Raw genomic sequence first — 15,382 nt, 5'->3', positions numbered from 1 at the left:
TGTTTAGATTGAAGCTATACCACTCACACTGCAAGATCATCTGGGAAGATAATCAGTTCTGTGCAGCTTTGAGGGGGGAATCAGCCCAATTAATGTAATTTCAATGGGTGAGCTATATATATATATATATATACTCAACTCATCATTAATTGGAACAGCTTAGACACCATCGTTTTTGTTGTACCAGGTCTAACCTGTTTATTTATTTTGTTTAGATGGGCATTTTAACATTACAGTCTATAAGGATTGACTCACTTGTGGAGCCATGCCTCAAGTGACTTTTCCAAGAACACTACAAGCTAGCATGCTAATCTATTTTAGCACAAACATTGGAGCTAACCAGTCTCTGTACAAAGGGAAATACATTTTTAACAACTTCTCCTAACACACTTTTACACAAAAGATTCAAGTTATTTAATTGTAACACACCCAAAACACTTATAAATGAACACATAGCAAATTGATGTTCAGCGTCGGGTCCAGGCAGCTGCTGGTCTTAGCATAGAGAACAATCCAGCACATAACTCTCAATATAATTTTTTTTTATAAATGGTATAGAGATGTGATTTAACCACTGGAAAAAACAGGCCAGCTGTTTCAGTCTTTATGTTAAGCTAAGTATGCTGGCAATAATTTGTTATTTAGAATACAGACATAGAGGTGTAGCTTTGAATATTTATTCTCTAACTAATAACTATTTTCAAAATATTCTAACTTTCCTTTTTATTAATTCACACAGTAATGATATGTCAGTTTATTCTTACCCATCTTTTAACCGAAATGTGACACAGGTAAGAGACTATTCACGTGACAGTTAAATTGGTAAACAATGCTGATCCAAACCTTATTTGCATTATTGAATAATCATTTTATTGCTGTAGATGGAATCCTATAAAATAAAATGTTTTTGGCCATTTAGCCATTATGACACTTAAAATGGTATAGTTATAAACACACACACACCTGTACAACAATCAATAAACACACTAATACACATCATTGTGATCCCTGCATGCGGTTTGGGTGCAGTCTGATCATATTAGAGACCCTCTGGGTGTACGTAAACACTTTCTATGGCTCCATTGTAACAGCGACCTTGAGTAGCCTCAGTAAATGGTTTTATAAGCAGTTCACTGAAGCATGATGTTTCCTAACCTGAAACTCCATTACTATTATCCCTCACACATTACCACTGATACAATTTATCTTCAGAACAATTGTACCACAGACCAGTCATTCCCCTGATTACTTCTCTTGCTCAAATATCTTCAAATGAAGGGAGCCACGCATGTGCCATGTCCTTAAGATGTGGACTTTACAGCAAACCTCTGGGAACCTGTACATTAGGAAAATTAAATTCTTAGTGACTCAAGTTTTCTCCAGATATCTTTGGTTTTAGCTGAACATTCTTTTAAGAGGTTTGTCTAGACTGAGGTTAGTGTTGAGGGCAAACAAGGGCCAGAGCTGCAGCTCCTTTCTTACTGAAATGCAAACTTCAAACAAGAATTATGATGGCTGCTGACACTGTAAAAGAATTCCTCTAACCACTTTATTCAGAAGGGATACTCATCAGGAATACCATCATGTTTCACTTAATTTTGACAGAGAATTTAAAATTTTAACATATTTTTTTTATTACTTAAAAGCAGACCACAAAGACCCTAACAAATAAACACACTACTAATATTTGCATTGCATATCACATTATGATAGCTCATACTTCCTGCTTTTGATCATGCTCAGAAGAACTCAAACAATGCCGAGCACAGCAGTACCAAATACCTCAGGATACCAAAGCTGTTGATGTGATCAACATGCGAGCAATGGAACAATTTGATTGAATAAATGTCTGATCAAATCAAAACAAACCAGTCGCCATTAACTCAATTCAATGTGGAATGGATTATTTGCTGAAGATCCCTACAAAACCAGCCCTTTTCAGCAAAGAATCCTTTTAGTGGATATTTAGCTTGTATTCGGCCTGATAGTAAAAAGGTATATGAGGGACAGAGGGGAGGAATGGGTGAGGATATCAATTATTTGGGTTATGGAGGAGGTGGATGGGAAGCACTTCCTCATAGCTCATATTGCAACATTATAAATCCTGCTGTCTCATGCAGGTGAACAGCATATTGATTTTAACACAAGACATATAGTCCTTCCAAGCTGTTTCCCTTTGTTGATATGTGGAAAATGAGCTTCAGAGGTCTTTGGAAAGGAGATAAAACTCTGCACTTAAGAAACCAGTCTTCAGCCTAACTGTGAATGTTTCTTTTACACAATAATCAGTTTTGTATGTTTATCAAATCATGAGTTGATGCAGTTGTGTGTGTCGTGATTGCAGCTTGTGTTTGAGCAGGCTTTGAAGTTCTGTTCTTGTGTAAAGGGGTTGAGTGCCATCGCTATAAATTGCTCTCACGTCCCAAGCCTCTGCCAGTAAAGAAAATAGTTGCTTTACCCTGGAAGTTAACTGTCAAGTCTTAAACTTGCAGGTAAAAGTCTGTCCTAGATCTCAGCAATTATATAACCTAAATAAAATCGGATTGCGTCAAGACTGAAGGAGCACCTCTAAAACTAACTTTTGGCACATTTGAGTCCAGAAAATCGTAATAAACAAAGCTGTCTGTAATTACATGCAGCAAACTGCCAAACATGAAATTATAGTCTGTTAAAATAACACCCTGCCAAGTGTTGTTGATTTGGGGAATCTGTGGAATTCATTTAGAAGGAGCCTTGCTGAGCTCCATTGAGATAATTTGATCTTTTGGAACACAATATTGGTATTTTCAGAAATTAAAGTAATGCTTTTTGAAGTAGGAATAATTTTCAGACTCTGTACTGTTAGTGTTCTGACTATCACACTTAAACATATTGGAAGTATGCTATGAATAAACGGGTTTGTAAGGGATTACTTGCACACTTATCATTAAATAAGTAATATTGGGCGGTAAACGCAGCAGAGATGTCTGAAAAAGACTCCAATTCTAAATACCTGGCTAATTAAACAATGGTTATAGGAAAGAAGGCTTACAATAGTGTGAGGGCTCATGTCATTCATTCAGGAGAACCTGGTATATATCACTCTATTATGCATTCAGCACAAACTGACAAAAACGCTGTGGAGTGGAACGCCAGCCGAGCGTAGCTGACTACTCAGCAAACCCGGCCAAATATTCTAATTCTCCCGCCGCTGTGTAAATAAGAAATGCAGGTCTGTGGATGTGTGAGGGTTCGGGCGATGTTTCAGGCAACCTCCAGATAGTTTCCTTGGACGTATCTACGGTGGAAACAGATGGGAAGGGGTGCACAGTGGCAGATCATGGTTATGATTATGGTCACAGACTGGAGGCAAGTTATTGAAAATGTTCCTTGTGAGGCAATGTATCATATTTCATTCATTGGGGAGGGCTAAAGAGAAAATCAATGGATGACATTGTAAAAGTATATAAAAGGGAACACTTTTGATGTGGATACAAGACATTGACAGCTGTTTCACTGCTCTTTTAGATTATCTAAAGATGGAAAACCCAATTATTGTACACCAATTCTACAGTTTGTCTGATTAGAATTGACAAAATGTCCAGATAACATTTTATTTCCTCATTATGAACTTCACATTCGAAGCCTAATCTTAATCTTATTCGCCATGCATGTGTAATTCTTGCACCAAGTATACTTTCTGCAGAAAGAATCCAGCAATAAGCAGAATGAGAAAGAGGGAAAGTACAGGCTGTTGCCAGTGGTATCATCGGCGTGGGACTAACAGAGGCGAGGAGAGAGAAATAGAGGAGCCTGCTGGGGGAAACACATAACTCTCTGTGTCCCAATGCTGGGAGAGGAAGGGGGGGGGAAAGAAGACACAATGCAATATTCTCTTTGGAATTAATTCTCTGTCTCTTCTCCAAGAGCATCTAATTTAGTGTTGCTTGCCTTCCTTACCGTCTCAATCTGCCCACTCGTTCTCTCCGTCTTTCCCACTTTCTTCATCCATCTCCTTTACTGTCTCATATGAAACCTCCAGCACCACCGCCACCTCATCATCACCACCAGCCTTCTCACCGCGGCCGCCCCTCTCTTTCCCCTACACTCTCTCTCTCCTTCTCTCTTTCCCTGCCTCGGGCCTTTGTGAGACTGTCTTTGTGGCGAGTGCAGAGAGAAAGAAGGGAGGCCTTGAAGACGACTGGAGCCGTCTGATTGGGGAGGAGAGCAAAGGAACCTGGAGACATGGGGGATGAGAGAGGGAGCGAGTGGATCTGAAAAAAAGCCTCTTCTCCTCCCCTGTGAGAGAATGGAGAAAGGAGAGGGGAAAACGCAGACAGGCAAGGAAGAAAAAGAAGCAGTTATCCCCTTATCCTCTGTTTTAAAGAGGTTAACCTCATTAAAATTGTGGTTATGAAAATGCTGAGGGCACGGCAGATAATAAAAGCCTCACTCCAGTGGTGCTCTCTCTGTCCAAATTCATAGATTCCTCACCTGTGAAGTTTCAATTTGAGATTATTTCTGCATCCTTAAGGTGCCCTCGCCCTCATGTCCATTTGGATAAAAGGAAACGATCCTTGTGCCCTTCAAAGAGCGGATTATTTCTGGAGGACAAATCGTGCGCACTCCAACCACTCTGTAACTTCTGCTGGAAACAAAAACATTGTTTTAGTGGCCGAAATAAAACCAGCAGTAAATGAGTCAAATATGAGAAGGTCACTGTGTTTTCCAGACCGTTGCTCATCCTAAATGGGTCCCCGTGGCCTAAATGAGGATGGATGTGCGCCGAGGAGGACTCACTGGTCTGAGCTGCAGCCTCTCGACAAGCGGAGGGGGGAAAAACAAGGGCAGATGAGGAGACGGGAGGAGTTTTGAAGGAGGGCTGCTGGCTGTGGAGAAGTTGATACAGTGTGGAGGATTCATCAGAATTGAGTTGTAATAGTTCTGTGTGTAGGCAGACAGCAGAGGCTGGGAAGAGGTTAGGAGGTCTGTGCTTAGTATACAGATTTACCAACAAGCTGCAGAGCCTGTGACCAATCCTCTCTGATCATCTCTGTGTTTGATTTTTTTTTCTTTCTAAGTTCAGCATAAAGAGGAATTTTGCTTATAAAAGCTCACATGCCAGTCAATATGTATTATATCATATGAGGGCACATTTTAATCCAACGCACAACAAAAAGGTAATACATGTAAAAGAAAAAAAAAACATTAATTAGTTTGATACGCAGGATTAGCATTATTTATCCTCAGTGGATTCTTTTTTTTTACTATAAACACTGCCTAAGACGTTTCAGTGCACGGTTGTTGTTTTCCCATTATTAATCCTCCTTAATGCTAATAACTTTTAAAGAGATCCCATTATCTGCTAGGAATGATCTGCTATGGAGACAGAGCCCGGAGACTCCAGGAAAAAACAGGTGTTGCTGCGATCGTATGAATACAAAGTGGCCTCTCGTTAGGATGATCACAGACTTCACTGTGGGTCCTGCAGATGATTTATAGGTCTTGACCAAGTGCATACAGTTAGAGGTCTCTATCTACATTAAACCATAAGACACTTGGTATCTTTCATGATTCATGGTGTGGAGCCCGGAAACACCTCAAGGTCGCACTGATAACTGCGATGTTGGATGATGACATCAGCTTAGTGTTTGAAACTCGCTGTGCGTTTTCAGTTTCAGGGTCAATATCGCTTACATGTGTCAGGATTAAAACTGAGTTTGGTACCAAACAGGAAACAAGATGTCTCCTTAAATATGATGAATTCTCCCGAATGACCAATTACTGACCTACAGCGAATGTCTCTTGACAACATAATATCCAGAATTACACAGTCTTGTAAGAGGGGACCTCTGTTCCAACTCCATCTTGAATAGAAAATACCCCTATGCGTTTGTTCTGAAATAATGTCCCCACCATATCTTAATTACAGATTAAATTGAGATCACCAAAGTGCAATCGTCACATTAATTTAACCCCAAATTTCATCAAAATCCAATCAGCGCTGGCCAAAATATCACACATGACGCATGAACAATCAATGGGATGACACCCCTGTAGAAGAAGTAATCACATTTTCAAAATGCCACAGCTCAGTGTTAACTACAACAGTTTTAATTCTGGTTTCACCTGGGTCTTGTTAGTTCTGTCTGAAGGCAAGGATGGATGAAATCTCAAGATGGTAACTAAAACCAACCTTTCATGTCATGGTTCGTTTCTTATAGCAGCTGACATGACAATATGCATTGCAATATCACACTTTACCTTTAACTTTTGTTTTTAATCAACGTTGTAACAGATCCAGGAACAATAAATGACATAATGATAAAACACTATTTCATGTTACAGTAGATAACAGGCTGAAGGGAGTCCACAGAAGACTTACCACCCTTTTTGAACTACACAATGTTTTAGCATAAGATTTTCACCCATAGCCCATTGACTCTGCAGAATGGCATATTTTCCGCCTTTTTGTGGGGAATAAGTAGGCTTCACGTTTTCCCCCTCCATACTTGACAAGCATTTTTTTTTTTTTTCAGAGGAAAAGATACTCAGCTATCAAACTTCCTCGGGCTTGAAAGGGAAGTCATGGGGAGTGAAAAAGAGGTCAAGAAAAGGCTGAAGAGACAGATTACATAGAGTTTAAAGCCCCAACCCAGCAGGCCTGTTAGAAGAGCTCTTCAGAGGAAGAGGAGGAGGAGGAGGAGGAGGAGGAGGAGGAGTTGTCTCCATCAGCAGGGCAGCGCCCCAGTCGGTTTACTGTGACTGGACGTAAAGCGTTCATCCTCCGGCGAGCTGAGTGGGCCCTTCTTGAAGTCTATAGCAAGTTCCACCCCCGAGCCCGCATAGTATGGCGTCAATATTTTCAAAACAAAAGCATCCTGTTGTGCCGTTAATCAACGTTTAAAATAAATACAATTGTTGGTTATAGTCAAAATAGCTATTGTGATGTTATTTAATTGAAAATGAAATATCGTAACATGATTTTGGTTGAAACACAGTATTGTATACGCTTTTGAAACTGGTTGCAAACACTAAATGGAAACAGAGTACAATCGCAACCAACTAGTAAACAACATACACTGCTTGATATTCCCTAATTGTATGTAACTCAGACAGTTTTGGTTCAAATTCAGTTAGTTATTACGTTTTACCTTGAAAGTGTAAGCCGGAAGTGATGCTCTGCCTCACTCCCGTACGCTCGACACAGTTTAGCTGTCCGGGAGCAGTGAGCGCACACGTCGCTTCTCTCCTCTACATCGCACCATTGCGGTAGGAGCGGGGAAGGCAGGCACTCTTCACTTGTTCCTGCACGAAAAGAAAATCCAGGAGGCAAGTGCGTCTTTTGTGCCGAGTTTCTCACTGAGGAGGACATTACCTGAGAGGACATATAAAAGCAGCTTCCACAGTCCAGCAGAGCGAGGGAGGGACAACTTCTGGCTTTTCGCTCCGTGATTTTTTCTTCTTTTTTTTTTTTATTTACCACATCTGCGTAACCTTGGAAGTCAGATCTGGTTATTGTGAGAGAGGATGGGACCGCTACTCCTTTCCCTCGCGCTGTGTCTGAGCGCCGCCGTCCCGCAGCACGCGAGAGGTGAGTGGAAAAGTGGACTATAGCTGTCATTATCGTTGTCCAAACATTGTACATAACATGCCCTTAAGAATGGAGGCATTACAAACTGATGAATAGCGACCGGAGCCTCTTCCAGACTGAAAGTAAATCGACAATTAAAACTGGGGAAGCCCAGATGAATAGCTCACCAAACTGGGATGATGCGTCTACATAGAGAACATGTGTTGTTTGCGGAATGTGAGCAGACATTCAGCACGTATTTGCAATATAAAACTATTGCTGCTTATCTGTGCACGACTCGTTAGTTATTAGCTCAGCTCGTCTCATAACGACACTTGTCTGAGTCAGTTTTTGCAGGGATCAAATGGATTTTGATCCGTGCGTAATTTCGTTGTGATACTGGAAGAAATCAGTCCGTGCATCATGCGCGCACATTTATGGCAAGAATGTGCACAGCTCCAGTAAATTGTGAGCCCTCACAGTGAGCGTCCTCAGCAGTTTGCTCCTCTCCTCCGTGATGTTTTTTGTGTTTTTTTTTCACTGAATAAAAAGACCGTGCCTCCACTTAGGGAAGGATGACCTCACCTTTCCGTCTTTAGGAAACTGTAGTAAGAACATAGATTGATGGATCGATTTCCAGATTAGGTTTAAGATGTTATCACTTGGCTGAGATATGATAGAAAGCCTTTTGTATGCTCTTAGTTGCAGCAGAGTACCATTACTGCCCAGGATGACACCAAGAGAAGGTCAGTTGTGCATTTCAATTCTGATCACTTTGTGAAGAGAGTAGGATGTAAAAACGCTACTGACCCTCTGGATCTGCATCTAAATCATTCCAAACACACACACACACACACACACACACACACACACACACACACACACACACACACACACACACACACACACACACAATTCTATCCTCTGCCCCTCCAGTCTTCTGGTGAGGGGAATATTTAAGCTTATTCCCTGCTGTATATTCTCCATGAACGGTGCAGAACGGTACCTGTGGGATTTCTGTTAAAGAAAGCACTGTAGCTTGTATGGAAGTGGGTCGTATCATCCTCCCTGTCTCTCCTCATTTAGCAGCGGGCTCAACTCAGGAGTCACACATGTCAGACAGACCCGGGTCTCTACACCAGAAGAGTGCCTTGAGCACTGAGTTTCTCAGGCTTCCTAAGCCTGGCAGTGTCAACTCAGAGTCAGCCTTTGTGAGACGTAATACTCCCCTGGTAAGGTGGCATAATGAATACAGAGGAGGAGCAGGGAGCTGTAGTGGTGCCATGGTTGACTTATTCAAGGCTCAGTGAGTTAAAAATACACCCTCAATTAATCATATCCCAGTTAAATTTGTGGTATTGTGAAGGGATTTTTCTCTTTGTCCATCTGTTTCCAAAGTGAGCACAGCTGCAACCTCATCCGCTGAAGGGCTGATTCGAGGAGAAGGAGGAGACTGTTAGTAATGTGTGATCTCTGTGTGAGCATCCTTTACCCTCAAGTACCTTTTTTAGCAACAAAACTGCTCTGGGATCAAGGTCTCCGAATGTCAAGCAGCATCCAAACTCCCATTCATGAAGTCATATTTAGAAGAATGCATTGTGATGATGTCTTTTTCTACTGTACAAAAGACACGTTACTTATCTTTCATGGTTCCTCACAGGCAGCAGGTGTCTTCACAGACAGCTGCTAACAAACACTCTGTTGAGGGTGTCACAGGGTGCCTCTGTCTGCTGAAACAAATTGATGGGGTAGAAACATTCGCCTTCAGGTAAAACAGACTGCATTGTTCCAAGTCAGTGTGCAATACATCACTTCCTCTGGCCGGTTACTGGTGCTGACTCTCACACATTGTTTGGGATTCTGCCTGTCTGCCTGCACAAAGCACATGACTGCACCACTGAGCCCTCTGTATGGAAATATAGGATGCTTTTGTGCTTGTTAAGAGAGGCAGTTTTAATGAATTCTTTGCATCTTAATTTGAGTCTCAGGCTTGTTATAATAGCACCGCAATTAAAGCCTTTTAGGCGAATGGACGGCCATCTGGAGAGGAGATTTGCAAAGTCTGCTGTTGGTGAATCATGATGAGTGTTAGCATTGTTGCTCACTGTTCGTTTTGCACAAAGATGTCACTGGCTTAACGCAGTTCAAGAAGCCTGTCAAACACAATGTGTTGGTGTAGAGAGGTTGTGATTTCTCGATGACTCTCTGCTAAGACTGGCTCGATCAGTTCCTTCTCTTGTCCACAGACTGTGGTTGTGTTAAAACTTAAGGGAAAGACTGACAGACACGGCTGCTTGCTCTCTTTGCAGCCGCTACATTTGGATAAGCAATTGATCTGACTATGAATGAGAGGGATGAAAAGATGGCAACAAGATATTGCTTTGGATATGAGGTTATGAACTCCTCAAACATCGAACTGATTAATTCACTTTCATTTTCTTTGGACAAAGGATCTTTCTACAATTCATGTGACAATTGTCGGGAGATTTTTTATGCACTGATCACTGCAAATATATTAATTAATGGATTTGTGAAACAGATCACTGAAGCAGAATAGTCACGGTCACAGCGACAGCAATTATTTGTTTATTTGATAAATGGAATGAACACAGATAAAAACATAAAAATGTTAAAATGTAAAAATACTGAAATGTTTGTGATTTGTATGCAACATGTGTAGGCTAAATCCTCTCAAATGGGATGTTTACCGCTTTCATTTCAGACTTACCATGTTTAGTAAGACTGACACCCTTCGGGTGGTTTGTTAATTGGTTGGTCGATTAGCTATCATCCGACCAAAATCAAAAAATGTCTGCTGCCTTTTTCCTGCACAAAGCTTGTAATGTTAGTTTTTAAGTTAATTTAGACTACCAGCCACGATGCACTGACTACACAGTCACTAATTAGGTTGTCCCTGCAGTTTTTTTTCAATCAGGTGTAATTTCAGTTCAATTATTATTTTTTTTAAATTGACTACAGCCCTTATTTTGCTTTTCAAAGCAGACACCATTGACTGTTTTCTGATATTTATTGACCAAATAGTAAGTCAAGAAAGTAATCAGCAGATTGATAAAAAATGAAAGTAGCTACGGTCTGCTCTTAAAAGCATTGAAAAAGCCCTTTGTTAACATTGTACATGGCTTAAGTAATTTGTTGAATTATTTCTGCTTTACACTAATTCAGTTATCTTAAGTCAGCTGGTTGTTGTCGCTATGCAGAAAGCGACTTGTGTCCGTAGATGTTTATTCCCCTCAATGCATGCAGATGAGACTGTGGAGAGCGAGCTAAAAGCTCATTACATTTAGCGGCCACTGAAGGTTATGGTTGATGTACAGGTGACTTTTAATAACAATGACATGCAGCCTTCCTCCACAGTGCCCTTCTCTCGGGTTGTAAATGGCACAGTCTTCAATCAGGCGAGGGAGGTGTGACCTCTGTCAGATCAGCAGCCGTGATAACCGACGAATTCAAAGCCTCTCACTGGACAGCAACCCACACATAAGGAAATGAAACACTGAATATCAGAGCCCATAATCAATCCTCCCACAAAGCCTTCTCCTGCTGCTGCTGTCTTTATTTTTCTCCTGTTTAAGGAACCTGATTAGGCTATTCATGGTCAGTGTAGATGTTCTTTAATCCCATTAATATTTGAAGGAGAGTTCATGTATCTCCTGTGCTGACAAGTTAATGGAGACAGTGCTATTTGTCTTGGCTGTAGTTTGGCCTCTGTTGTCCTTCCTACATTTCATGCTTGACTTATCGGGAGGGCACTGGAGGGGCGGTTAGAGAGGTTGCAAGGACACAGACTTAGGAAGTGCTTACCAAAGGACTAGGCTGTGGCTCTGAGATAGAGATGGGCAGCGAAGAGGTGAAATAAGTTGTTAGAGCATACACAACGTTTTGGAAAGAAAGAAGCTGCGTTTTTACACTTCAATCAAACAAAAAAACGGACAAAAACAGCGACCATTCTGCGGTAAAAATAGCCTTTTTCCACTGAAGACTTTTTTTCTGTTTTCCCTAATCCTCATGTCAATGCCTGATGTTTCTATTCTCAAAACTCCAGAAACTTTCATTCAGTATTTTCCCAGACACGTTTAAGGTTTAAAGATGACTACAAGCATCATGTAGCATCATGACAGGCGGCTTTAAGAGGTGAGCATCGCATTAATGCGGCCGTCAAAATTCAGACCCTGACTGCACTGGGAAAAAAAGAGTTATATGAATCAGTCGAAAGATTATATGAATGTTGTGTTTGTAGTGTCGTCTCATGTTGAGTGTACTTGACTGTTTCAGCTTACAACATGCAGCAGCAGCAGCCTGTCCTTTCATAGTGTGAGCAGTCATAAGGCCGCACGCTGGTTTTTAAATAATCCCACTGGGTCACGATTAATGACTCAAGTGTTGGAGGCACGAGCCGGCCCACAGTGAAGGCCCAAAAGTGTGTGTGTGGCAGAAATATAGCCGATAACAAAATTATATGGTGTCGTGCTTGAAATTCACAAACTATAATAACTCTTACAATATGCTTGGGATTGTCCAGGAGCTTCACTACATTATTGACTCAGGTCTCTTTGCAGATCACTCAATGCATAGAAAAATCAGATCCAAACCATCTGGATAAAACTAATTCATGTAATTTGATGGTATAATTCCCTTAATTTTGTTGTTCAGGCGAATCATTTAATCATTAAAAACGTTTTAGGAGGTAGGATAGTGGTTGGTGCGGGCGCCCCACGTACTGAGGCTGTACGGTAGTCCTCCAGATGGGCGGCCGGGTTTGAAACTGACCTGTGGTTCCTTTCCTGTCATTCCCCTTCCTCTCTCTCTCTTTCCCTGATTTCCAACTGTATCCACTGTCCTGTCTCTACAATAAAAGCACAAAAAGCCCCAAAATACCCATTTTAAATAATAGATTTTTTAGCAACCAAATTCAAAGTTGTAACATTCATCATAGCATGAAGTAGAGTGCAGAATAGTATCTTAATTAAAGCTGGTAGGAGGTAAAACAGTGGTCTAATGACTCAGCTTTATTATGCTAACGTTGGAATACTTGCAATTAAATAATCAACATTACAAAACCTCTACAATGTGTTTATTGCACTCAGTAGTGTTCGGCCACTTTGTTTTATTCTAGCTTCTAGTTTCACCATAAATAACATTTCAAGATGGTTAGCGTGTGTTACACTAATTAAATCAGACACCTTAAGTTTATACTTCTAGCATCCGTAGAGGCGCCTGACATCATCAAACAGGATGTGCCTTTTTATAAAAAAAAATCACAGCTCAAATAAGATTAGAGCTCTTCATCTGAGAAACACAGTCCAAAGAATTTTCGATTGGCCTCGTTCCTGAAGCAGCATTCCTCGTCCTCAGCGTGCCTCTTCGGCTGGTGCATGAAAAGCCATATCACATATCTCATCACTCTCCCTCCTTGTAAAGTTATACAAGTGCAAATATCCATCTGCTCGTCTTTTATTTGCATTATGAGAAGGCTGCATATGAGCTGGTTGTAACTCTGCTGTATATTAATTATTATTTCATATGCAAGGGTCAGACAGCAAATAACTGGAGATAGAAAGCATCATGTAAAAGCATGGATTCTGCAACACAGCCTATTAATAACTGCATGAATACATCTCTGAAAAGAAACAAATTATATACAGTACATTTACTGTATGTATATTTTTTAAGACAAAGACTGAGTAAGTGAGGTGTTAGGATTTTGCATGACAGCTTGTGCGGAATGGAAAGGAATGCAAACCCCCTCTGACAAGCATCAGGGTGGATTTTTTTTTTTATTACATTCCTTATCAGAGCCAAACACAATTTCTGTGTTGTGAATTGTGGAGTGGATACTCTTGCACCGCCCTTTTTTTTTTTTTTCAGGGAGTTGTCAGAACAGCGTCAGCCTTTCTATTACCAGTTTGGCCATGAATGACAGAGTCCTACCTTAACAGAGCGGATCAATACACAGAATGTATTATTTCAGGTTAAGTGCAGAACTGCGGCAGTCTGAAAATCTGAGGAGTGAAAAACGTCAACCTTTAAGACAGTGAGATTAAAATGAAAATGTAATTTCTCAGTTTTGATGCTTGTTCACGGACACAATGACGCATGGACCTTTGAATGTTTTGAGTGATTTATCTTCAACAAAAAGCCGACACATTTGGAGCTGTTCTATCTTCTGTGTGTGATCATATTAATGTCTTTCATGTGCCGAGTACGAGCCAGAGCTTGTCATTTGTATTGTTTTATCCATTCCTCAAAGACTTTTCTTACGATATGTTTAATGCACTCAGTTTTTATATGGCACAGTCAGGTGTGTGTGGTCCATCCAGGCCCATAATATGTTTGTAATGGGAGCAGATTTTATGGCTAAGTTTTCAAATAAACCCAGAGCTTGCAACATTTCAGCTTTTATTTATAGGACAAGCATGCCTCGGCTTGCTGCAGACTGAAGCTAAGCCTGCTTTAGTTATAATAAGATTGAGGAGTTAAAGCAATGAGCTTTGCTTTGGTCTGATAAAGTCTCTCCGTTGGGCTCTGGAACGCCACCGCATTTTCAATAAGCTCCAATCTACTCATTTGAGATCAGATGGGTGCAGGTGGCTTAAGTTCTTACTTCCAACAAGCCCTAAGGAGATGTGGGCTACTTATTCCTATTCTAGAGGCAAACGCTAATGTTGAGCCCTCATAGAACAGTCTACACACACAGGTTGAAAAGGTTACATGGATTATGAAAAGCTTTCTTCTGTAGCATGGACATACAATAAATGATGCCATAGAAGCTCATCTCAGTCATGAGTCATCAGTTGACAAAAAAAATGTCAAATGTCAAAGTTCAATATGTGATCTGCCATTCATCCGTATCTCTTTAATTTGTATTTATCTCTAAGTCTGATGATCTCATCCTTTCTCCTCCCTATCCCATAGTGAGTGTATTTGATACAGGCATTGTTTGAGGATTTAATTGCACATTTCATCTCATTTCCAGACTCATCAGCTTTTGAATCTTATTTTTGATCATGTCAATGCCCGCTCTGATGAGGCTGCATTTTTTACTGTGCCTGTGTGCCTGTATTTGTGTGTTCAAAGCACTAAAGGGTAACCCAGAAATGTCACCACATAAAGTCTAGGCAGCAATTCTGGATCTTCTGCACACTGTGAATGTGCATCTTCACTTCACACATTTGTAATAAAACGAGCCAAAAAAAACATCCCTTTATTTATCATATCAGTCTGCCCACTTTTTCACTTTCCTGGACTTAATGCCAGCAAGAGGGTGTTTGACAGATTGAGCATTAGAAAGGAGACTATTGGCTAAATCAAATATTAGGAAAAGATGTCCTTGATAGGTTCTTTGATATAAAAAAAAAACCTACTAATTGAAAGACCAAATTTCAACAGAAAGACTCTCAGACTCTCAATTATGAACAAAAATGACTCTGGACTCTGGACTGTCGAGGGGGTGTTTGAGGTAGAGGCATAACGAAAATGCTATCCATTGAGAAGTGAAGTTTTTTAAGTGGACTATCTCCAGTCCAGATGTTTTAGATTACGCTTGGGGGTGTGTGGTACCAGAGAAAAAAAAGAGAGAGTCCAGAGAAAATCCAATTCAATGTGCAGTTAAAAGAACAGCAACCATTGACTTTCAAACTTTAAAGTAGAACCCATTTACAAGGTGTTACAACAATCTTCTTAGAACTGCAGTACCTTGTCAATTACAAAGATTGCAGAGGTTGCAAAAAATTACACCATTTTGGAAATTGTTAGGAACAGATGTGCAGCTGATGGGTTATTTTAATCTTTTTTTGTAATATCGAAAATTCT

General features: G+C 40.5%; 1 protein-coding gene and 1 long non-coding RNA gene across 2 annotated transcripts in view; one reads left to right on the top strand and one right to left on the bottom strand.

Annotated features, from left to right (window-relative positions):
* Nucleotides 1-202: 202 nt before the first annotated feature.
* LOC136181278 (uncharacterized) lies at nucleotides 203-5,296 on the bottom strand. Its single transcript, XR_010667632.1, has 3 exons — nucleotides 4,474-5,296; nucleotides 3,940-4,278; nucleotides 203-3,277 (listed from the first exon to the last, which is right to left on the bottom strand). It is a non-coding gene; the product is annotated as an uncharacterized lncRNA (long non-coding RNA).
* Nucleotides 5,297-7,190: 1,894 nt separating this feature from the next.
* The window catches only part of LOC110002131 (EGF-like repeat and discoidin I-like domain-containing protein 3), a 110,437-nt gene continuing 102,245 nt past the window's right edge, over nucleotides 7,191-15,382 (top strand). Inside the window, exon 1 of the mRNA XM_020657788.3 lies at nucleotides 7,191-7,573. Coding sequence (XP_020513444.2) covers nucleotides 7,510-7,573 — 64 coding nt within the window. The 5' untranslated portion in view covers nucleotides 7,191-7,509. The remainder of the gene's footprint in view (nucleotides 7,574-15,382) is intronic.

This window comes from Labrus bergylta, chromosome 2, assembly GCF_963930695.1.
Source record: "Labrus bergylta chromosome 2, fLabBer1.1, whole genome shotgun sequence".
Taxonomy (NCBI): domain Eukaryota; kingdom Metazoa; phylum Chordata; class Actinopteri; order Labriformes; family Labridae; genus Labrus; species Labrus bergylta.
This window is presented reverse-complemented; position numbering and strand designations above follow the sequence as displayed.